General features: G+C 37.0%; 1 protein-coding gene across 1 annotated transcript in view; it reads right to left on the bottom strand.

Moving 5' to 3' along the window:
• The window catches only part of LRIG3 (leucine-rich repeats and immunoglobulin-like domains 3), a gene marked incomplete at its 5' end in the record, with an annotated part of 35,425 nt that overhangs the window by 7,423 nt on the left and 4,048 nt on the right, over positions 1-23,954 (bottom strand). The window contains 10 exons of the mRNA XM_009580444.1: positions 273-593; positions 4,201-4,364; positions 6,966-7,037; positions 7,409-7,480; positions 8,149-8,229; positions 9,603-9,746; positions 10,168-10,311; positions 10,638-10,781; positions 12,741-12,884; positions 13,533-13,667. Of these exons, the coding sequence (XP_009578739.1) occupies positions 273-593; positions 4,201-4,364; positions 6,966-7,037; positions 7,409-7,480; positions 8,149-8,229; positions 9,603-9,746; positions 10,168-10,311; positions 10,638-10,781; positions 12,741-12,884; positions 13,533-13,667 (1,421 nt within the window). The remainder of the gene's footprint in view (positions 1-272; positions 594-4,200; positions 4,365-6,965; positions 7,038-7,408; positions 7,481-8,148; positions 8,230-9,602; positions 9,747-10,167; positions 10,312-10,637; positions 10,782-12,740; positions 12,885-13,532; positions 13,668-23,954) is intronic.

Below are 23,954 nucleotides of genomic sequence, written 5' to 3'. Positions count from 1 at the left end.
TTAATGTTTTCCAATCCTGTTACATAGATTTTGTCAGATTTACCATGAATTGGATCTGTTATTTGTTTTTTCCTATACTATGGTTCAGCACAATGTGGCCAGATGTAAAACTGAATGGTGATCTTGGAACTAGATACATTTTAAGAAATAATCTCAGCTTATTAAGGGATTTTCTAGAAGACACTGATGATGAGAATGGAAAAAAGTATGTTTACATATCTTGATTAAAATCATTCTACTTTAAGTCTGCAAGCAAAAAGTAACATACTTACTGTTTACTGTAAGTTTGGCTTTGACAGAGTAGGATGAACCAAAATGATTTGAAATAACACATTGGTATTTCCCTTCATTGCTGAATTCAATATTGCGCAGTCGAAGGATGGTAGTGTACTCCATCACTTCACCGCCCTGTGCCCGGAGGTGTGCGTAATTCTCCATTTCAGCATCTTGCAGTAATTCATTGTCTTTCTTCCATGCAAAAGTCATTGGGGAATCACTGCTGCTGGCTGCCGAACATACAAAACTCAAATTGGAGCCTTTGATTGCTGACTGGGTTTCTGGCTGGACAGTGATCTGTGGTTTAGGAAAATCATCTGCACAGAAGGGAGAAAAAGTAACACAGAGGAAGAGAAAAAAATATATGTGAGGCCTGAGGACTCTTTTTAGAAAGAGTTTGCAAGGCTTGTTTTATATGTTAGAGAGAAGAGTCAGGTACGTATTTATAAAATGGATACACAATGCTTTCCTTTTAAATTTTGTTAGCCTTAAGGCATTTAAAGATGCCATATTTATGAGTTTATTGTGCCAAGTCATCTCTTATTGAAAAGGAAGCACATTTTAAAGCAAACTGTGTGTACAGTTTGTTCAACAGCAGCACTAAAGAGGAGAGAACATCCGTAAGACCTATTCTGAATGTCAGTCATGAAGAAGCCTACCCTTCATCTTTACAACACCTCAGGCTGCTGTGAGTTTTTCTTTACTGAAAGCATAGTTCTTTTGCCATCAGAAACTGCAAGTTAAAGTCAAGGGTTTTCCCCAAACCCACAAAAACAAACCACATACAAAAGTCATTGTTCCAGTGATTTGTGGCTGTTTGAGACACCTTACAAACACAGCAGTGCTGAAAATCCCTTAAGCAAAGCAGCACACACGAATTTCAAGAGATTAGTTTCTGGAGGTCCCTTTACTATTGGAAAGTTACCTTAAAAGTGCCATTTTGTGAATTTACAGAATTAGTTGCCTTCTGAACTATTTATTCTGTCAATTGCATGTATATTGCACATACAAAAGGAGTGGGCAATTAAATGCTTGGTCTCCCAAAAGCAAAAGTCTTCGCATATTGCCAACTTTCAAGATGTCTCCTACCTCCTGACAAAGACACAAGCCCAAACTTCACAGGCACTGCTCTACTACTCCTTACTGCAGACCCTGCCTCCACTGCAGTGAGTCAGGTTTTACCTTGTGCCTTTGCCTCCTTATGTCTCACCTGTTTGCGAACAACATACCAGGGTCAAAGCGTAATTTCCTTGAAGAACCTCCACGCTGCATGTTACCAAAGAAAATGAGATGTGCAGATAGCCTGAACTTGAGCTGCCTGCAGAACATTTGCAAGTCCGGAGCTGCGCTCCAGTGACAGGGCAACATGGATCCCCCGATCTGGGACTCTAAGCATGGCCCTTAACAATCTCCCAGACCATTTGGTTTTCATGCTTCATACCCATGCCTTAAGTCCTCCATGACAAACTATACCATTTGCAAATTGAGTTGATACTTTCACTGACTTTGCACAGGGATAATTAAGTAAAACATTGTAAATACTTAAGTTAGCCTTGCGAAAAGACAGGAGAACATACTTCATTCTGGTTCAGTTATACTGTCAATGGAATAATAAAATATTTAAAAATCTTAATTATTTAGCAGGAAGGGGGGATTAAAAGGTCACTCAAATAAGCAGAATACAGAAGAACACTCTAGGATAAGACTGGCAATACTTTTTGTCCGAGCAGAATAATTTGAGAGTGTATTTGAATACATGTATCACAGAAAGGCACACAAAGATACATAAACACATATACACATAAGACACACACTCTCTCTGAGAGCCATTTGACAACTACATATAGAAGCCACTTGACTACTATATAACAGAAAGCAAGCTATTAATCACCTAGATAGTACTCTTACCATCACTACGTTAAACTGACGTAATTAATACAGGTCAAAAAAGCATCTATTCTATTTTTCTTTGACAATTATCTTCAGTATAGAAATGTCTCATGATTTGTTTCAGCTTGAAAGACATGATCTTAGGAAGCACAAATTACACAGATTTTCTGTGGGGTTTTTTGATGGTGGGTTTTTTTGTTGTTTTTTTGGTTTGGTTTGGTTTTGTTGTTTGGTTTTTTTTGTTTTGTTTTGTTTTTTTTTAAGTTTCACAGATACGGAACCCTTGCCTAACACATGCTTTTCTTTAACAAATTTAGGATGACTCCCTCCTATCTCCTAGCTGTTTTCAAAAGCGTAACTTGGCACGATTTGGAGGATTTATACACTCATATAAATTATACATAATAGATTATTTATTTTAATTTCAGACAGGACTTAACACACTCCTCTTGAAAGTTCTATAAAAGCAAAAGTGGCCATTGTAAACTTACAAGGCAAGGTGTGTACACCCAAACGTCTAGTGATGGCATACTTCAAAGATTTAATAAACAGTGAAACTCTCATTGATTGTATTAGGAGATTCTAGTTACTTCTGCATGACAATTACTTTACATATGAAATGTAACAACTTACTCTTAGTAGCTCCCTTTTTGCTAATGTATCTTAAAGGTTTTGAAATTAATCCATTAAAAACAGCATTCAGCAGCTGAAAGAAAGATCCCCCGTGGTTTAACAAATAAGAGATATATATTAAATCCCCCAATTTAATTTCTTGCTAGAATGAGTTTCTCATAAATAAGGATGTCTGCTTCATATATACTCCATTAGCTATTGAGTAATCTGTAATTTCCTGCACTACATCAACTTCTCCTTTGCAGCAGTAGCTAGATTATGCACCATCTACTCATTATTTAACATTAATATATTAAACATTTGACTGCTAATAGGAAGGGAGAAAACAACAGTTTCGTACACTATTTTATATTCTGTGCCTGCTTTCCCACTGAAAAAAGGGTATGAGTGGCAACAGTAAAAATTAAGCAGTTGTATTTGCTATGAGAGGAAAGTTACTGAGAAGACAAGTATGGTTACTGTTTTGTCTCCAAAGAACATAAAGTTTGAATTTTCTTTAGTATGAAAAATAAAATGTATACAGCAAAAATACATGAAATCCAGTTAGCTTTTAATTTCCCGATATTTTCAAAGTTCCCACTTAATGTATCAGAGTACTCAAACACACATCTTTACTCTCAATGTTTAGTTTCACTTTGCTTTAAATAGAGAACATGACATATAGGTGATAATCAATGTTACTAAACACACATAGAGAAATTTCATTTTTAAGGTGGATGCTATCACCTCAAATTCTCAAGTCTTAAGGTAAAAATATTTTACTAGCATTTACTATCTGGTGTACTGAAATACAAAATATCAGTAGCATAACTGTGGTAATCAGATGTTTTAAAATACAGTTTACATACAGGCAGTAACTTACACAGTCCAAATAATTTTTAAAGTAGACAACAAGCACACACAAAAAAGGTCAGAGCTGAGGCCAGTATGGCTATTTTACCCTCAAATTTTCGCAGCTGTGGAATAATCTCAAGACTGATGAAATACGAAAATAATTTACAAATAATCAAAACTAAAAATTGCATCTTAAGTTTGCCAAAATACGTCTCACTTAAAAATGATAGTTACCCAAACAATATCCATCTTTTAAATCTAGAGGCGTATACATTTACCACCACAAACTACTGAGCTTTCCCTTGCATGCTATGTACTATGTAAGCAATAATAATGTAAGCTATGTACATGAAATAGAAGTCAGAAAACCATCACTCCCCATCTTGTACAAAGCCACAAGCTTTGAGCATCTACATCACAGTTTGGGAACAGAGAAGGAAATGTTAACAAATATTAAATCCTCTCCATTTTATTAGAGAAATCAAAACATATCAAAGAAACCACAACAAAAATCAATGCATTCAGAAAAATTTGTTCTATGGAATGAGGAATAGAGGCTATACTCACCACAGACAAACCCATCCAGGCTGACAGCAAAAATACTTCTCCCTTTTAGCAGCTGAGGATGAGCACAACTGGCATTTATAAAGCTCTGAAAGTTGTTCTCTGACATCCACTGGGGCAGCCATTTTAACTGGCAGTCACACAAGAGACTCGACGTGTTTAAGTGCCTAAAAAAAAGCAATTACATTCAAAGCCTGTTTGCTTGTTTCTTCTGTTTGTAATACAGATCTATATGAGCACACGTCCGTAACAAAACTAAATTTTTAGGCTAAATACATGTATCACAAGAGAAAGACAGCAATATTATTTAGCTCAGATGTGGTGACACCGTTGTCATGACTCCTACATTCTACAAAGCAGGCGTGTTATCCTGAACTCCCAGCTTCTGCTACGAATATGAGTCCAGGCAGTCAGGCATGTTTGCAGTGTGTCTTGGGTACAAAACTACAGTCAGCAGTAGGACACACAGAATGGGCATGTAGGAGAACAGTCCAGAAGGGAGGTGCTCTGGAAGTTAAGATCAAAAAATTCTGAGACAATTTCATTCATTCACTTCCATTTCAGTCAGAATTTATCTTGGGGAAGCTACTGAAAAAGGGGAATGAGGACATGAATAGTCAAGTGTTGGAATAACAAGTGCAGAACTGGTGATCAGCTTACCTAACCTATGCAAATAGCTACATTCACAGAGGGAAAAAAAATAAGAAAGCAAAGGGATATTCTGTGAAGCATCTAGAATCAGGAGTTGAAGTAGGAAGAGTTCTCAGTTTTGGCTGAAAACTCAGAATCACCCTTAAAAAAAAAAATTAAAAACCACAGTCAGTAATCAAATTCCTCTCTTCAAGTCTTACCTGTTCTTGGAGGAAAAGCAAAAATAATTTATGGAACCAGGGAGAGAAACAGCTTTAAAGGTAAATGAAGACATACCAATTCTTGATTTTTTCCTGAAGAAAAGGAAGAGCATCTCTGTGCTCTTTTTTCACACTAACACTGCATGGATAAAACCTAGGGATGCCAGCTCACCAGTTCACATTGAGATGAAATGGGTCATCTTTCACTGAAGTTCTAGAGAAACTGTTGTTATTCTTAGGAGGCAGAGAAACCACAGCATTTTTTGCTACCCTGATGCAGTGGGCATCTGTCTTAGTATTTTCAGATTTACTCTCTAGGGGCCTCAGAATAAAATTACTAGATTGGAATTTATACTAAATAATCTTACTTCTGGGAAAGTACTTTCTACCATCTGTCTATATCTTCCTCAGGCATAATGGAGGTCTACCAGGTGTTTCAAGAAAAGTACAGAAAAAAACCCCAACAAATCTTGAATAGTTATTTCATTGAAGTGTTCAGAGTCTGGTATCTTGTAGCATCTTACACCTTCTGGAGCAGTATTAGCCTGTCATTCCATCACATTTGATCACTCTTCAAATCATCTATATCAATCGCTAATTGTCAGCACTGTGCTCCCATCGCTTCTCTTGTGCCAAATCTAGCAATTGCCCTGCAGCTGGCTGAGTGAGTTCAGCAAACTCATCAACCAATAAAACCAGATCCAACTAAAGGAAGAGGAAAGGCAGAAAACCCCTGGTTATGGGTAGAAGCATGGCTGCTGCTTTCTAGAGCAGCTGCAGCTACATCAGGATATGGGTAACATCAAACTGAACTTCGAATGAATCAAATATTGTCTAGATACAAGAAAGAAATATTTTACAGCGTGAACAATCATACACTGGAACAAACTGCCAGAGGACGTGGTGGAGTCCCCAGCACTGGAGGTTTTCAAGACACAACTGGACAGGGTGCTAGATAACCTCAGCTAGGCTTCCTTTCCCACAAAAGGTTGGACCAGATGACCTTTTGAGGTCCCTTCCAACCTGGGCTGTTCTATGATTCTATGAAATACGCAAGGCTCCTCATTACTTTCTCTATGGCATCCAACATGGAGTAATACCATAAGATGAAGTAGAGAGCCAGCTGCCAGGATGATACTTGATAGGAGTCTGGAGAACACAAATGAAAAGCTCCAGACAAGCTTCAGGCAGTTTCTACTCATAATGAGAGCAGCATCTTTTTGTTATTATTTAGTTTGTTGACAGCTCCATGGAGCAGCTCAGGACAACAGACCTGACTAGAGAAGGCTGATATGAATAGAGGAGACATAAGATACATGCAAGAAGAATTAGCTGTGCTCAAAACATAGGGAACAGTGACAGCGTTTTTTTTGCATTGATCAATGGAAAAAAGAGGGCAAGAGGACAAAAAAACCCCCCAAACTCACTAGAAGAACACATTCTTCCCAGTGACCGCTTTATGACTTCTCTGAAGACCTGCCCCTTTGCTACGACAGGATAGAAGGACCCAATTACAAGCACTGACAACCAGGTCTTTACAAAAGAATTACAGCATTGCATTTCACTGGTCCAGTAAACTTTAGCTCAGTGATAGCACTGCTGATCTTATAGCACATTACATCAAAGTCTCCCTTATCTAGCACCTATTAGAGATCAGACAATTTAAAATAAGGACTCTAGACACCAAATGTAGCAGAAAATTAACGCCTCTTATCCTACACTATCTCAGTTAAATACAGTCATCACATAAAAAATAAAAAAAGCAAAACACTGACATACCCTTTTTACATGACTTCAAGAGAGATTACAGTGGGAGTTTATCACTGCATCAGGCAACATCTTACAAGGATTTTATTTATATATTTATATGGATATATACATATTTAATAGAGGTGATGTCTTTAGATAGAAACTTACAATTCTTTGAGTTTCTTCATTTGTGAAAATGCATTTCCTTGAACTGACATAATTGCATTGTTACTTAGATCTCTAGGAAAAAAAAAAAGATAAATAACATTAGAGGAGGAAAGAGTAATTTATTAAACTGACTGTATTTAAGACTCAAGGAATAGTTTGCTGCCTTAGTGATATGCAAAGGATCCCCTAGCTCAAAAATTAAAGAGACAGGTTTAAGGAGTTTTATAGCATGCTTAATACATTACACTTTCTGCATTAATTCCAAAATTCATATTCAGCATAACTCCAAAATAAAAGAACCTTCTCAAGATCACAGTAGCCACCAGGGTGAGTGTATTTCATTCAAAGTCATAAGTAGAGCTTCTTAGTCCTACTTTTATTTCCATTAGTATCAAAATTCATTTTTTCCAATATTGAGTTAAATGTGAATTTCTCCTACTTACAGGTGTTCAAGTCCATCCAAACCAGAAAATGCTTTCTTTGTAATGGATCTAATCCTGTTTCCTTGGAGTATCCTGAAAAATATAAGTACATGATGCAAAAAAGATGCAATAAAATGGAAGCATTTTTTGAGGTGAACAATTGCATTTTTGGCTTTTATTTCTAAACTGTGACCGATATTCACCATTCAACCTTCCCCAATGCAACAAAATGTCTCACCTCTAAAAGATACTCATTTATTCCCCTTGAGTAAACATCTAGATTTTACAGTGATTTTAGAAGACATTTAACGTGTACAGCTCAGTGATATGGATTATTCTAAACGTATACACATAAGCATCTTTTTATTTCATAAATGTGCATTTAAAAATTTCAGTGCAATGAAGCCATTTCCATCGGATGCTGCATTACTTTATCAAAGACTGTCCTTGTCACTATGCCTTTGTCATATAACGGATTTATTAGTTCATATCATGGGAAACCCTCATTCTTTGAGCAATGTTTCCATAAATAGTAGTGATATTTAAAATATTTCAGATTAGTGTGACTTGAAAAATCTGGAATTTCTTTTATAGAAAAGGAACATTTTACAGAGAACAAAATGATAAGGGAGAAAAAAAAAATAATCTCAGCTATGGAAAATATAACATCATTAAGTGTTGGGTTTGTCCCTTGAAACACATATAATCTAAGCTCATTTTTTTAAGGAATGATGAGACACAAATATTGTATCAATACTCACAGTTTCCTAAGTTTATCTAGGCCAGAGAAGGCACCATTCATATCTTCAATAGTCCATGATATTTCATTGTTTTTCAGATCCCTGTTTAAGGGGGGAGGGGAAATCAAACCACAAGAGCTATTAAAAAAACAAGGTACATACTTCTTCAAGAGCATGTATTATTTAAAACAGTTTCTAAAATAGCTTTCTGGTAGGTTGTTTTTTGTTTGTTTGGGGTTTGTTTGTTTGTTTATTTGGAGAGAAGCTTTTCCTGATTAGCTATTTCATTTCAATTTTTACAGAGAAACTTTGAAGACTATTAGTACTTTTTCTACTGATAATTAAAAAGATCACAAACGCAACAATTTTAAGAATCATTAGAAAACAAACCCACATCCCCCTACAAGGGTATTCAGATACAGGACTATCATAAGAGAAGGAGTGTCATAGGAAGGGAAGGCATCAACTGTTCCCACTTTGAAACGAAATACACTCATGCCTTTGTAAGTTCATAATATTAACACACAGAGGACACACAAAGATTTATTAATAAATGAATCATCTCTACATCCTACAACATCCGTAATGCTAGCTTGATTATCTGTGAAGCATAAAGAGATTAGAGATTTGTGAAAAGAACGGCGTGTCAGCAAAGAATCAACAGCATAGGGCTAGAGGAGAAAAAAAAATCTACGAGGAAAAGTCTAAGACTTAATTCCTAGACACTTCACAAGCCTCTGACCTCCTCTCTTTATGATCTATATCTCTCTGTATACTTAAAAAACATAGTATACACTCCTCTGAATTGCACCTTTGCTAGATGCCCAAAGTGTGAGTATGTGAGCAAACCCCCGAAAGTAAAACTTTAGCACCCTTTTCAAAGCCTAGAGGGAAAGGCAACCATTTCATTCATCTGGCTAACAGATGGGTCAATGGTACACAAATGGAAGATTTTAATTTGAAGCGGAATATATTTAGATTAGTTTACTTCTTTCTTCCCCTTCCATTAAGAAATGCTATTTCAAAAAAGGCTCAAATGCTTAAAGCAATTCCTCAGTCATGACAAGCATCAGCATCCATAGTAATACACAGTTTTGAGTTTTGTCTTCTAATTTCTACCATGAGTGAGAATGTTGATTCAGTTAAGCAACAACTATGATCCAGATCCCTAAAGCTGTGAGTAGCAGTGCTGCTTGCCGCTTTCAAATAGAGACATGCCTTTCCCATAATAATGCTACTGAAAGTTCGTATCGTAATTACCACCATCCATTGTGCACAGCCTTAGCGAAAGAGGAAGCCCACTCTCTTCCAACTATTCTGAAAAAAAATCCTACTGTAAGAAAAACATATGCTGATCTGGGAAAGTTAACAAAAGGTTCTTGTATATTTCATAAGGAAAAAAAAAAAATAATCTATAAACACTGAGGGTTTTTCTTATGGTTTTTGACCTTAAAAAAATGAGTTTGTCAACTTACAAAGTCTGTAGACTGGAAAGTCCCCGGAAGGCACAATCGGCAATGTAATTTACTTTGTTGTTTCCAATGTACAGTCCAACCAGCACACTTAAACCAACGAAGCTTGAATCATCTAACCTTGCTAAGTGATTGAACGTCAAATCTCTGCATATTCAAGAAAAAAACGTATTTTAATGTTTATGCTGCAGTGCTTATTACTCAGTTCAACCCAGGTGAATTTTCGGGGGGAGAGAAAGTTTTTTCCCTTACAACTATCACAAAACCTACTACACCATTTTTGATCACACAGCTTGTGTATCGTTTCCGATAATTCACAAATTACTGCAGAATGAACTTCTTTCATTTGAAAATGACTGTGTTACAGTTTTAGGACAACCGCCACAGTGAAATGAAGCAGTCACGGTTCGCTTCAACTTCTTTCAACAAAATATAACTGTCTCACATACAAAAAAGTTGTTGTCAACTTGCAAACTTTGTTATGAAAAATTCACAGATCAGTGGTAAGAAGCTCATGCTTTGGCACGTACCCGGCTTTCAAAACTGGAATAGAATAAAAACTACTCACAGCTCACTGAGTTTTTGGCAAAATTCCCAGGCATCAGGACTGATCCTGCTGATGGCATTTTGGCTGAGATGGAGTTGCTGCAGCATCAGCAAGCCATAAAGCCAGCCTTTGGTTACCTCTGTTAAGTTGTTATGGTCCAGCTGCCTACAAACACACACAAACACATACAAACAGATAAAAGACATAAGGTTCAGAAACTCAGTGGCATGTGTGCTTTGCCACAGGTCCACATCTGACTTCATGATACTGGCTAGATAGCTGCAGCCCCTATTTACATTTAGATTTGTATGCATGCATTCAGAATGTCCTGTCCTACGCATTCACCAATGACTGCTTGCTGCTTTTCAAATCACACTAGAACAATTTAATTCAAAATCATCTTTAAATTTTATCAAGCAATTCTATTCATTTTGCGCAATTCTACTTAACACGTTATCAGCAGAATCTATTAGCAGAAAGGTGATACTTACAAGACTTCCATGTTGGTTAATCCCCAGAAAGCACCATCCATGAGCCTAGTAACCCCGTTTCTCTGCAGTTTTAATGATTTCAAAGCTGGAAGTCCTTGGAAAGTAAGCCCATCTATTTTTTTAATTTTGTTGCGATTCAGTTCCCTGCATCAATAAAATTTACAGTTACACCAGAGTAAGTTTACCTGCATGCCAACAACCTTTCTTCTCTCTCTGGAAACAAACCTTACTTAAATGCTTTTCTTGCACATAAAACAACAAAGACAAAATGTAATAAAAATCTAACATTTTACTGTAATACATTATGTTTAACCATGCTAATACCGTTCTGCTTTTCTGATACTGAGGACAAGTACTTCGTAGTTCCTTGATTTTCAGATTTAAAGAATCCTTGTAGACCTAGAATGTCAGAAGCTGGGACCCATGTGTATCCTGGAACGGAGTTATAAGGCATAACTAGCTGGAGGGCAAGCTGCAGTGACAGTAGTACTCAGTATTTTCTATTTTCCTGCTCTCCACAACACTTTCTTGGCTTTGGTCCTTTTTAACTCTGAACCCTGCACCAACCCCAAGCAGCTTTCCAACTTTCTGAGCTACATGAAAAGGGAAGTCTAGCCTCATACAGACACAAAGAACAACATTAACTGTTTTTATAACAGTGAATTTTAAACTAGCTATCATTTGCTAAATTAAATTATATTTATTAGCAACAATTGATATATAGTACAAAGAGGCAAGATTAGACAATACTAAGAAAAGGCCCTCATACAACAATGAGTGATCATCTGCCCCTTCAAGAAGATCTTAGACCTATCAACCTGCATCCTACCAAACCAAGAAAAAACCTCTCCTTCCAAAACTTACTTCCCCATGGGAAGTAAAGGCCTGAATAATTTTCCCTCCATTGTTATACCACAATTATTTTTCAGAGTCTCATCTTGTAAGAATTCAGCTTTCCTCTCTGGTAGCCTGATATGAACCCTACCTGGTAACAGATACCTGACAGAGAACTCTACTCCTCCTCCTGATTTAAATGTGCATAAGCAGTGAAGAACATTCAGTAAGAACAGCCTTCAGTTCTTCTCCACTCCTCCTCTGAACACTTCTTTCAGGCGATAACACAAATTTTTTGCCTTCATTGCAGATTAGCTACCTAACGTAACTAGGCCAGCCTACTGATTAAATTGTGAACGAGTAGAACTTTTTTAGGCAAGAACATCACCAACTTCCAAAATTTCAGCTGAATCTGAAAATCAGAGAGTCTACTAAGATCGTAAGCAAATCCTGAGCTTTGCAGGACTGTTTTCACACTCTTTTACTGAGGCTTGAGTCAAACTCTTCCTGCATTTGTATACAGAAAAGACACAGTCACTGTTTCCAGATGTGTCAAGCATCCTAACACTTCACTGTTCTTATGACCTTTCACTTTCAAGGTTAACCTAAGAGAGTTCATCATTTTTAACTCTTGACTATCTAATACGGAAAATAATTGTTCAGGATTTGACAAAGTGCAGTCCTAGCCCATCCTCTTGACAACTTCCTGCACTCTAAGTTTTCAACAAAAAAAAATAAATAAAAAAAGAAGATATTTCCCCATCCTCTTCCATATTAAATAATTTTATTATTTATTAGGTAAAATATTTCTATATGCTTTTATATATATATACAGCATTGTATCAGTGAAGCTGATGGAGGTCTATTTACTCAAGTATATTCCTTATTGTCATACCTCCTGAAAGCAAAGTAATCCCCTTCATTTCACTATGAAAGCACAAAATAAATAGGAGACTGCTGTAGTGAACTACGTAAGTTTACTTCACTTAGTATTTTTCCAATGCTTTCTTACAGGAATACTGTTATTACCCCTTCTCCAGGTTTTTCTTTTAATAGGCAAACACAATTTTAAACACAAAGACTATTCACATCTCACCAATATATAAGACTAGTTTTGTTCAGTACAAAGCTGCAGTTAGTAAGGGTTGTAGTAATATGTTTTCTGTGGCTGTCTCACTCTGCCTCTGATTAAATTAAAGGCTAAAGTTCAAGCACTGCCAGTGCTTTGGAAAACCTGAAAACAATTAGTCAATTGTAGGTTGCACTTACAGGTGCTGCAGATGGGAGAGTTTAAACATCTTTTGAGGGATTGCTGAAATTTTGTTCCTGTTCAGTTTCAATACTTGAAGTGTGGTAGACAAATTGTCAAAGGTACCAGGCTCCATGGAGGTTATTCGGTTACCGTTAATGTACCTGTTGAAACAATGTCTAGAATGTTAAATTTACAGTTATTTAATAAATTCTTAATACCAAGTAGTGAAACACAAAGCTCTTGCGCTGCCTACTCCTTGATAAATGGAATTGCATTTATCATATTAATTAGAGCTCTAGACAGCTCAGTCTATGGTCAAACAGTATTTCATCACCACCATTTTGCTCTACCCTGCAGGAGTGTATTATTGGCAGAAGATAGCATGTTGCAACCCCATTACTTTAGTCTCACTCAGCATAGCTCTGGCATTGCAGTATTACTGAATAAGGATTAAGGTAGATTCAAAAAAAAGTCCACCGAACTCCAGGTAACTCAAGACTAGCCCAGCCATGGGGAACTTAAGTTCACTTCGTTACATAATTATTTCTCTCAAGAGACACATCTATTTGTTTTACCTCAAGATAATGACCTTCACTTTTTATGAACTAAAACATCTCATTGCAACAACTCATGTCTTCAAGTTAGCAGCTTATGTTAAACTCCACAGGTGAAAGTAGGAGTAAATATTTAATGGGTGTCTAATTGAAAGAAGATTTAGTACCTTAACAAACAGCTGCCAATCTAAGTTTTCCAACACGTTTTTTGAAAGTAACCAGAAAGAAAAAAACGTAATACTAAGTTTTACTTACAGATACTTGAGCTGTAACGATGGAAATGATGATATTTTTAGTTCTGATATGTTGTTGTTGCTCAAGTCCAAAGTTTCTAGACTCTGAAATGGCTTCAGATGTTCAGACAAGATGTTGGCAATCTTATTACTGGTCCTGAAATTTAAGGACAGTAGTCAACAGACTGTCATTTCCAAAGTAAACACTTGTTAACTACACATGACTCTGATGAAAGTTAGTTCTTAACTCCCCCACTTGAAAATAATTTCTAGTTCAAGAAAACCAATAAAGTATGTTCTCTAGACATAACATTCATTTCTAGCCATCCCAAATCACAAATTGGAATGCTCTAAATAAATGTGTTCATCAACAATTCTTAAAACATATTCCCAGCAAACAAGATGAAAAAAATTGCATTATAATCCAATTATTGCAATTCATGGCTTTTAAAACACGACATAAAACTCTATGATCATCTATTTCTGAACAGTAGAAATATCTAGTATTTGCATTGAACAGTATGTCACAGTATTGTAATGAAATCAGATTGGAGTTGGTTTATATTTTAACCAAATTAACATCATAGTAGCTAGACATGGTGTTTTGTTTTTTTGAAAACTCCTACAGCATGAAAATTGGACTGAATTTCCATAAAAATAGAGCTAGATTAGAGGAGATGGATGACAGTGTGCCGCCTCAGAAAGACATTCTATAATTTTGCATTTAGACCTAGTATTTCATCTATATATTTTTCTAGAGAGTTTGCAAAGAATAAAATTCGTGCTTATTACAGCTCATTACAGAGGTTCTGGATTTCATGTCTGGTGAAACTTCAGCTAAGCATCACACCCAGTTCCACAACAAAAATTCTGCAACTGTTTAAAGACATGGGTATCCCAGTCTATTAAAAGGAACACCCCTTCTTTCACTTCCAATGAAGTGTACTTTTTCCAGCAATCATATTTCTTGTTCAGACCCAGCAACCTATCAGTTTTTCCATCCCAGTTGCGTCATGTACAGAATCATACACGCACATCAGCAACTTTAATGGGGTTATTTGTTTGGGGGTAATGGTACATAGGGGAAAACAGATGACAACCAATTAAAGGAAAGTAACCCAAAATGATCCTTGTTACCTTGGGAAGTTCAAGTCAGTTCTAACTCTTTAGGAGCTCTCCCCAGCAGCTAGAGATTGCAGGCAAAGGCAATTTCGGTAAAACTATCAACAAGAATGTTGATTCTGGAAGGTGTTTGCCTTTATTGGAAATACTTGCTCTGGATCAAATAGTAAGCCACACATTTAGGATAGCATGGACCACACTCACATATTCAAGGGGTGTGGGGAAGATTACTGCTCAAGACAAAAAAGTCCTGACTCAAAAACTGAACCAGAAGTTAGATTAATGGGCCTCTGACCACATGTGGGATCGGGTAAGTGATCTTGCAGCCCCTCCAATGCTGCGCTTGTATCGTGTTTCATTCCTCAGGCTGTCTGGTAGAGGTACACTGCATTTTTTTAACTCTTAGCTGAAGGTATTTATAATAAATGGAAACAAATTACTTTAATAAAAAACAACAACAAACACCACCACCATGTGTCACTTCCACTGGCCAAATAACACTGAGTTAGATAACAGGTCATAGAGCCTTGCCTTTATGCATTAGTTTGTTTATAAGGTAATTACTAACAAGGTATTAAAACTGCCAATTACTTGAGTGACGAATAAAATTTTCCTTGCAGTAAAAGTGTGCTCCAGCAGAAGCCAGCAATTTCCTGAACTGCACGCCTCCTAAATTGCAGTGTGAAGGTGTTCAGTTATAGAGACGGCTTGCACAGTGCTGTCTTTGTGTCAGCACTGCTCCATAAAACAGAAATTCCTCACAACTGGCAGGATAATAGCCCCTGTATTACAAATTTTAGCTGGACCTAATGGAACCGAATAAAACTCTCATACAGCCTTCAGATTAGCACTTAAACTAACTGGCAAATTACCTGACACAGACCAGGTTACAACAAAAACAAACAAACAAAAAAACCCATCTTGTTTGTTTCAGGGATGTTGGGGGTTTTTTTTGGTGATGGTAAGGTCATATTGTGGAGAGAAAGCAACTTCTTTTGTTCACCAAAACAGAGCTACACATCAAAGTCCTCGTCCATCCCACAATGAAAATCAAACCAGCCCTCACTGCACCTTCCTGCTTAATCATATTTGTAGAAGCTACTCAAATGCAAAATATCTGAGTGGTTCACTCCTTATTGCCCCAACCTCCTAGTCCAGTTTTCTCTTCAAAAAAATTTAAGTGCCATAATTCACACCTAGAAGGAGATTATCCAGCACTGAACATATCCAAATAGTTCTACTTTAAGGCCCAACTTTAGTTAAAATGAGAAAGTTCAATTCTAATTTGATTTTTCTTCACAATGATCACTTAAGCAAATCAAATAAAAACAATGTATCGGTTTCCCCATAACTGCCAAATCACTGTCAAAATTAGTCAAGGAGGACGTGTTTGAAAATGCAAGCCTATCTAATTGCCAAAGCAGAACCAAACAGTATCCTGTGTTGGCACAATGGCATACAAGTTTGTTCACTGTGCAAGGAAAAAAAAACAACCCAAAACACCCCCCAAAAAACCCCAAAACCAAAAAAACAACTGTTATTACTGTGCTCAGACAAAAGGAGCTGCACACACCACACTGGTTTCATTTCACAGACCCTCAAGGGGAGATCAGAGTAACAGAGATCCTCTGCACCAAGAGAACCTGTGCATCAAGTTCTCACAGAAGCAGACCTGCAGCAATCTAATCACAATTTCTTCATGTGCAAGGAACAGCAACATGCTAGAGCTTCTCCTGTTACAGCTAAAGCAGCAGGAGCACCGAGGAACACAGATAAAACCACCAAACATACCTGCATAAATTTGCACATGCCTTTTGCAATTTGAGTGCCTACACCCTGACTTGCAGCAAAAAAAACCCCAACAAACCACGAGTGCATGCAGACTGATTTAATTATTTTTACATAAGCCTGTATGAATACCAGCTTAAGACAGAGTATCAGTTTTTCATTACGGGTATAGAGAAACCTTAGCTTTCCATCTCAGCATTCATGACTTTAACCACACCACTAGGCCAAAACGTCCATAACAGCCCTATCAATCATGATCTCAAGATTCACTCTGTATAAACAACAGCTACAACATATCTGACATATTGACTTGTACTTTCCTTGCCTCTGGGGAAATATAAAGCAGGACAACAACTTCCGTATCCATTTTGTTAAGGATCTAGTTAACACCATTTAGACATAATAGTTCTTATGTGCTAAAAAAAAATCCCAATTTTTAAACATCTGATATAATATGACTAAGTATCTCTTGATAAAGATTGTCAATATGTAATGCTTTCTAAGTGAGAGAAATATCTATGCAAGCTTCATTACTCTGATTCTGTAACATGGAAGCCCCAAAGATTAAGACCTAAAGTCCTATCTTTTGTTTCTATTCAAAATATCCACACAAAAAAAATACTCTTGCACTTCCTTCTCCAGCATAACTCTTTCTTCCAGGTAGATCTTGATCTGCTGTGTTTTGAGAACCTCTTAGTCTTATCTTACACCACAATCCTGACAAGGAGCATGTGTAGGAGTCTAGAGGTGGAGGAACCTAGTAAAAACCAAGTTGTGCAGAAAGACAGTTTTGGAGAGCTGTGTCTGTGCAGCCTGTTCTCCAAAGTTGTTAGATGTAAAATAACTGTTTTAACATCTGTGTGATTCCGGACTAAGACTGTATCTCCTGTCCCTCAACTAAGCCCTGCAAGGCAGGTTATATTGAATTTGCCTTACAGACAGACAAATGAAATCATAGTAGAGTCTCTTGCTAGAGACTAAGAGTATATGTAAAGAGAAAAAAGCACTCTGCTAGGGCTAGATATATCTTTCTGAGCAGCGCTAAAGCCAAGACACTGGGGTTCATATATGTTTAGTTTGACCGTCTTCTGTTTACGTGGCTTCCAGATTAGAGCTGGCTTGGGAGCAGCCATGTCAGAGCACAGGCAAAGCAGACGTGACTGTCCACATCCGAGCACGTACCGGGTGGTCTCTGTTACGTGCCACTACAGCTCACAGCCTCCTTTTTCACAGTTCCTCAAATCTTTGTGGTTGCTTCACCTGTTCTTCCCTCCACTCACCCACTAACATCATACGACTCCTGGCATATCATTTATTGCTTCTTGCACTCCTCCTCCTGCCCTCCCAAACTCCTTTGGACTTTTGGAGCTCTTGTAAGAAACAATGATGCCAAGACACTGAGTGGAAGAAAATTTAAGCAAAAAGAAAAAAAAAAAAAATTGATAGTAAAGATGAAAGATCAATACTGTAATAAACTTCCTCAGAAAGTGCCAGAAGACTCATGCTTTGTGGCTTTTAGGATAAGGCTGGAGAACTTTAAGGAGCACATACCAGAAGAAAGAGTCTTAGTAACTCCTACAAGAAGAAAGAGAGAAAAACATCTTTTTTTTTCCTTCAATTTCTACTCATTTTACTACTAAAATAAGCCAGATCATAATGAACAATTACATCATTTAAAATATTGTAATTATGGTTTCAAGCTGAACACTACCCTTTCAAAAATCCCCTGATATGAATGGGACTACATGCTCTTCTCACCATTAGACACCCAGCTGCACTGAATTAAGAACCTCCATTTTTTTTAATCTTTGCAACTGTTAGATACAGAAATATTTCAAGTGAAACTGTTTTTGTCCAAGACGAAGATGCCAGAAATAGAGCCAGGATTCTCGCTCACTTCCAGTCCTACTGGTAGGTCTACAAGTCTGATGCCTCCTTCACACACGGGCTTCTCACGTTCCTTGCAGCAAGCAGTTGTTCTTTTTTTTGAAGGTCTCCTTAATTCCATGATCCGTGCCTGTCATTGCTCTTTCAAGGCAGGTGTCAGCAATCTCTGCTCTTATTTTTTTGTGCTTTTTGTGGTATACAGGCATAAAGTATAAAATGAAAACTCAGAACTCTGCAGGCTACTGATACCTTGTCCAAAACTTGAGACCAAAGGTTTATTGATTCCTAAACCAAATATAAACTGGGAAAAGGGGAAGAGAAAGATGCAGAATGAAACAACTGTGGGATCAGAGATGTTTTCATCATCAGAGAGAAGACAGAGGCAAATCCAAACTTCCAAACACATGATACTTCCATAGCAATTCTCTCCTGATTCTAGTCATAATACCAATACGTAATTAATTAAACTTTCCTTCCAAACTCTCTTCTTGATACCCTGGAGTCTGCTTCCCATTACACTTTCTGGCCTTTCCAAAATAATCACAAGTTACTTAGCACGTGATAGCCAAGTGAATATATAAGTTCATTATTTTATTTTAAAGAAGGTAAACAAAACCAATGCAGGCATAGCTATTTCAGCATGAGCTGACAACAGGAATAATAACCCACTGCAGACTTGGTGCACTCTATGACTGTTAGCTAATGCTAAAATCTTGGACAATTATAACTATGACCTAGATTAAACCCAGCATAATTACCTCCAATATTATAAATCATATTTCTAATCTGATGCATGGATTTGTTAAGTAAAAACACCTATCCTTTATTGTTACAGAGCCAACCCTCCCTTTTGGAGCGCGCAGACCAAAGCCTAGGCACTTCAGACTGCACACGCTTCTGGATCTACTCCTAATCTCAACTGTTAATACAAGTTGAGGGATGTTGTCCTGTCCTCTTCTATTTCACTCAAAGCACTGAGTCACTATATTTCACTGCTCTATTGCAACAGCCACCTACCACTTCTCTAAGATATAACCCCACTACTTATGCCTGATCTCTTAACTCCATTCTGTACTGTATGCCCTACAACTTGGCACCTCCTTCTTGGTAAAATTTCCTACCATTCTTCCATTTTGTCACACAGGAACAGTGTTCTCTATTTTTCTGATCCATTATTATTCTTTTTAATTCATCTTTTTCTTTAACACTGTTGATCAGAAAATCATGCCAGTTTTTTTTCCACTGCAAAGAGCTTATAAAATTTGCATTCTTTTCCATTCTCATTGCAAAAGCATTCGTCTAGGCTCTCACTACTTTATACTTTTCCTACAACAAACTGTGCGTTTCTACATACTTCTTCCCTTTCCCATCATTCAGCCTAAATTGCTGCCATAAAAATCTAGTTTCCATGTCTGCAAGTCTGACTAAAACAGGGTCCTTTTCAAATTCTTTCATTTACTTCCTCTTAGTCTCCACACCAAATGTCAAAGACTGCAAGAACTACTTCCAGTAAGTTTCTTCGCTCTAGCTTTTTGCTCGCAACTTCAGCCCAAGTCACACATGGTTTACCACCACTCTCATTTTTGGGACTTTCTCCAAGTAGCCTTATGCCTGAAGCCCAGTCTGGCATTCCTCTATCCTTTCTTTCAATCCTTCTTCAAAACAAACTCTTCCAGGCAGCCTCCAAATCTTAATCCTTCCCATAATAAAGTGGTAGCTGAAGAGATGACAAGGATGTAAAATATTTGACCAACATTTTCTTAATATTGGGAGCCAGACTTCAGTTTAGTATGCTAGCTTTATAAACACACAATACCACTTTCTCTGGCAAGCATAGAAGGGAAAGGCATCCACTCCTACTGAATGTAAGCTTTCATTTTCAGGAGTTGTGTCTAAACTTCTTTCTTGTGACTGTGCTTTCTAAACGCAAACTGAGACAGCGTTCTCCTGGATTTTACACACAGCTTCCACTCCAGCCTACTGTGAGATGACAAAGAGGCAGATTTCTCACACCTACCCCTATTCCAAGCAATCTTGCAAACAAGGATTATGAAAAAAACTTTTATCTTTACAGAAGGCCCTTCGCAGGAGTTTTCCTTATTAAGATACTGCCACACAGTGCAAACTATCACTCTTATTTCTACATTGACAGTTGGGGCAAATGTATAATCTGTTTTGCGTGTTTCCTTCAATTAATTGAATTTTATTTCTCAAGATGACTATTTGAAGCATGATCTGGGATGCACTTTATCGTAAAACACATTTAAACATACTTTTCTACATTTTAAACAGAAATGGACACACAATACTAAAATAAAATCCCTTCTAAACAGTATAAGGGATTAATCACCACTTTTCTTCAGTAACTATGTTTGTGCATAAAGTTACATAGGTATTTAAGCTGTATGTTGATTAATCAAAGCTATGATGAGACAGCGCACGCTCAAATTTTGGAATAGTATCTTTTTGGCAACGGAGATTTTTTTTTTTAACCAAGAATGAAAATCAGTGACCAGTATATGCTCTATTATTCCCCCCACCCCAAAAATGAAGAAGGTAAGACTATTTTATTCTTCCTGGTAAGAAGAATGGAAGCAAGCACGAAGCTGACTAAAATGCAGATGTATTCACAAACCTTTAGTCACAAGCTCAGCATCTTGTTTAGCAAAGATCTATGAGAAGCCACTTCAACTTAAGAGATAGTTTACTTAGTTTTAAGAGCTATAAAGAAAAATCCTTTTGCAGATTACATATTTAAGTTAGGTAGCATGAACAATCCCATTCATCCCTGAAAGCCCTGTAAGTAAAGATACTGACACTGCAGTATCATAAGCTCCACATACTTTGCATCACATCAGAGTTAGCTCTGTCTCCACTGCCTGATAGCACAATGCTTTACCAATCTCAAGAAACACGCACGTTATAACCAGCTCTTTCATCAACGGGATTTTATTCAGATTGGAGCAAAGCATGCTGAAGAAATTTTACTGATGACTGACACCAGGATTAATGAGCAACTAAGCAAGATAGCAGGAAGGAGCCAACATAAGACGACACAAAGCTAAACCTGGGCTCTTCTGATAACTTAATTTTAAAGTTACAGAGCTTATTTATGAAGCCTAGTATACGCTAAAACTTGCAGATCATCATCTCCAATAAATTCCCCGCTGCAGCTGTGTGGGTTGATGAGCAACAAATAGAACCTCCCATTGAAAGCACACACTACCGTCTGGATCTGAAAAAACTTTAGGCATTCCCTGGGTTTTTGTTTGTTTTCAGTGACCAAAACAATAATTTTTTTTAAACAAATCATTGTTGATGACTTAGATAATTTTTTTTGTTGTTTTGTTTTGTTTGAGGTTTTTTGTTTCCTTTGAAGAGAATGACTTTGCACTTTTTCAGTACAGCAATTCACTTTTAACTTTTCGGTTTGCTTCTCAGAAGTGCTCGTTGAACACCAAAGGCCTGAGATGAATAACAAAGTAATCAATCAGAGTCATTTTACAGTGGCTGATCAGAAAGCTACATTTAAAGCTGGAACAATTTTGCTTACTGTGAGAACTTGCAACCCCTGCAGTCAATTAAGATTGGCTACTTTTCAGTCCTTTTGTCCTGTTTTATCTCCTGACCAATCTTTTTTGTTAATATTTTTTGATCATTTACCTTTTTAAACATCCAGGACACAAGACACGTCTTCAAAGCCAATGCATTTAAACTCGTATATACCAACAGAAAGACATAAAAACCAAAGGCTGTAGAAAGCCTTCAGAAAGTGACTTGTGGATTCAGTCCAGCATCTAACAAACAAGTGGGCACATTTTGAGAAAACTGCTCAATACTGGCAACATTTTTCATCATCTCAACTCAAAACTGAACAGCCATGCAATTCCTTGTTTTAACTGCGTTAAAGACTTCCTGAGCAATGGCGTTGGAGGATCCTCTCAGGGTAGCAGAGGAAAATCCGTACCATGTTGCATATTCTGTATGTCTCTTATGAAAAGAAGATTTCACGTTTTGAAAAAAGTAAAGTGGGAACCTAATACAAACCACATATTAATGTAAAACTTGAAAAACATTACTGAATTGTGAATCATCCATGCTCCTCTTATTTCCGCATCACGAACTTTGTATTTTCCACTCTGGCTTTCGTAAGACTGAATATTTGTTTGTGTTCTAGACTAACATGATCGGTCTTTACAACATAAGCTACGAGGATATTTCCATCTAAATCACCTGCACCATAAGTAGCAGTGGTTTTAAATAAAATAATTTCCATTCAATAAAATGTAAAATCACAAATGTATTTAAAACACTCTATCTTTTAAAGCTAGTTAACATCAGAATTTCACTATATGCACTAGAGACTTTGGTATGTACACCTTTTCTAGTCCCTACAGACAGCAAGATGATTACTGTATAACATATACTGGATGCAGATAATAAGAAACATGTTTTTTAATATTAATTCTAGTTCTACATACACATTTTGATAAGAACAGTAAAATTTAGTTGGAGAGACAGGATGCTTTAATACTCAAAGTTGTTCTGTCTCTCTGAAGTCACTGCTGCTTTCCATTTTCCACAGTACTCAAGGATACAGTGCACTGATGATGTTGGATGATGTCTACAATTATGTGTTTTTGAAAATTCTGCAAGTAAAGGAGTATGGGTTTCTTATTTAAACTGTATATTCTTAAACAAAACCTTAAATAATGTTGCAGCATTTGCATATCAGTGTCTTTCTTCCTTAAAAAGCACTAATCACACTAAAAGTATTTCATATTTTCTGAAAAGTTTTAAAGTAAAACCCCTATGCAAATGGTAATTGATAGTTAAGCACCATGTAGGACTTCTATACAAGGCTATTGTACTTACATTACTTGGTTCCAATCTATTTCTGGATTCAACCTAGGTACAAAACTTACAGCAATGACAGATGTAGAAGACAATCTAATTTTCTTCTCCTGTACCAACATCACAGATCCTAGCAGATTTTCAGGATAAATAGGACAGGACTTGTACATCTTGGATAAGGAATGCCATTAGAATGGGAACCAACTTCAGAACCTCTGCTTGTTCTCCTGGAATGAGGACATTAGTGCCTATTTCTCTACCTGACACAAGAGTGATCCACCTATCCAGAAACAATGGAAAATAATCTGTTTATTCTCCCAGAACTGCAGAATTTTCCAATATAAAACTACCACAACCATTTAAAGCAATTCTACATTAATTTAGCTATTTTTAGAAGCACTTCAGGAATGCAAATTAGGAAACATCTAACATATTTTACTTCTAGGAATAGATAAATACTGTATTACTGTGTACGGTGTCTGTACATTATGTATTTGGGGTAATCAGTTGTTAAACGCTGAATTCTCCCCAAAAGCTTATGTTGTCAAGCACTTGGTGTGACCTGGCCTCCTGGCTAGAGCCACTGTGCTGACTGGAGAGCTGGCAATCTCTGGCAAATGGCTGAACTTCTCTCCTTCTGCCTTGATAAACTGCTGTCTTCCTGTCTTCTCTCACAGAAGACAGAGAAAAGGGCTGGGTGGCTGAGTGAAAAGAACACCCTGCAATTTCAATTTCAAATAATTTACTTAAATGGTCAAACATGCTGAAAAATGCAATCAGACCTTTGCAAATA

This window comes from Fulmarus glacialis, unplaced genomic scaffold (assembly GCF_000690835.1).
Source record: "Fulmarus glacialis isolate BGI_N327 unplaced genomic scaffold, ASM69083v1 scaffold45186, whole genome shotgun sequence".
Classification (NCBI taxonomy): domain Eukaryota; kingdom Metazoa; phylum Chordata; class Aves; order Procellariiformes; family Procellariidae; genus Fulmarus; species Fulmarus glacialis.
The sequence above is the reverse complement of the archived record's forward strand: the minus strand, read 5'-3'. Positions and strand labels throughout refer to the sequence as shown.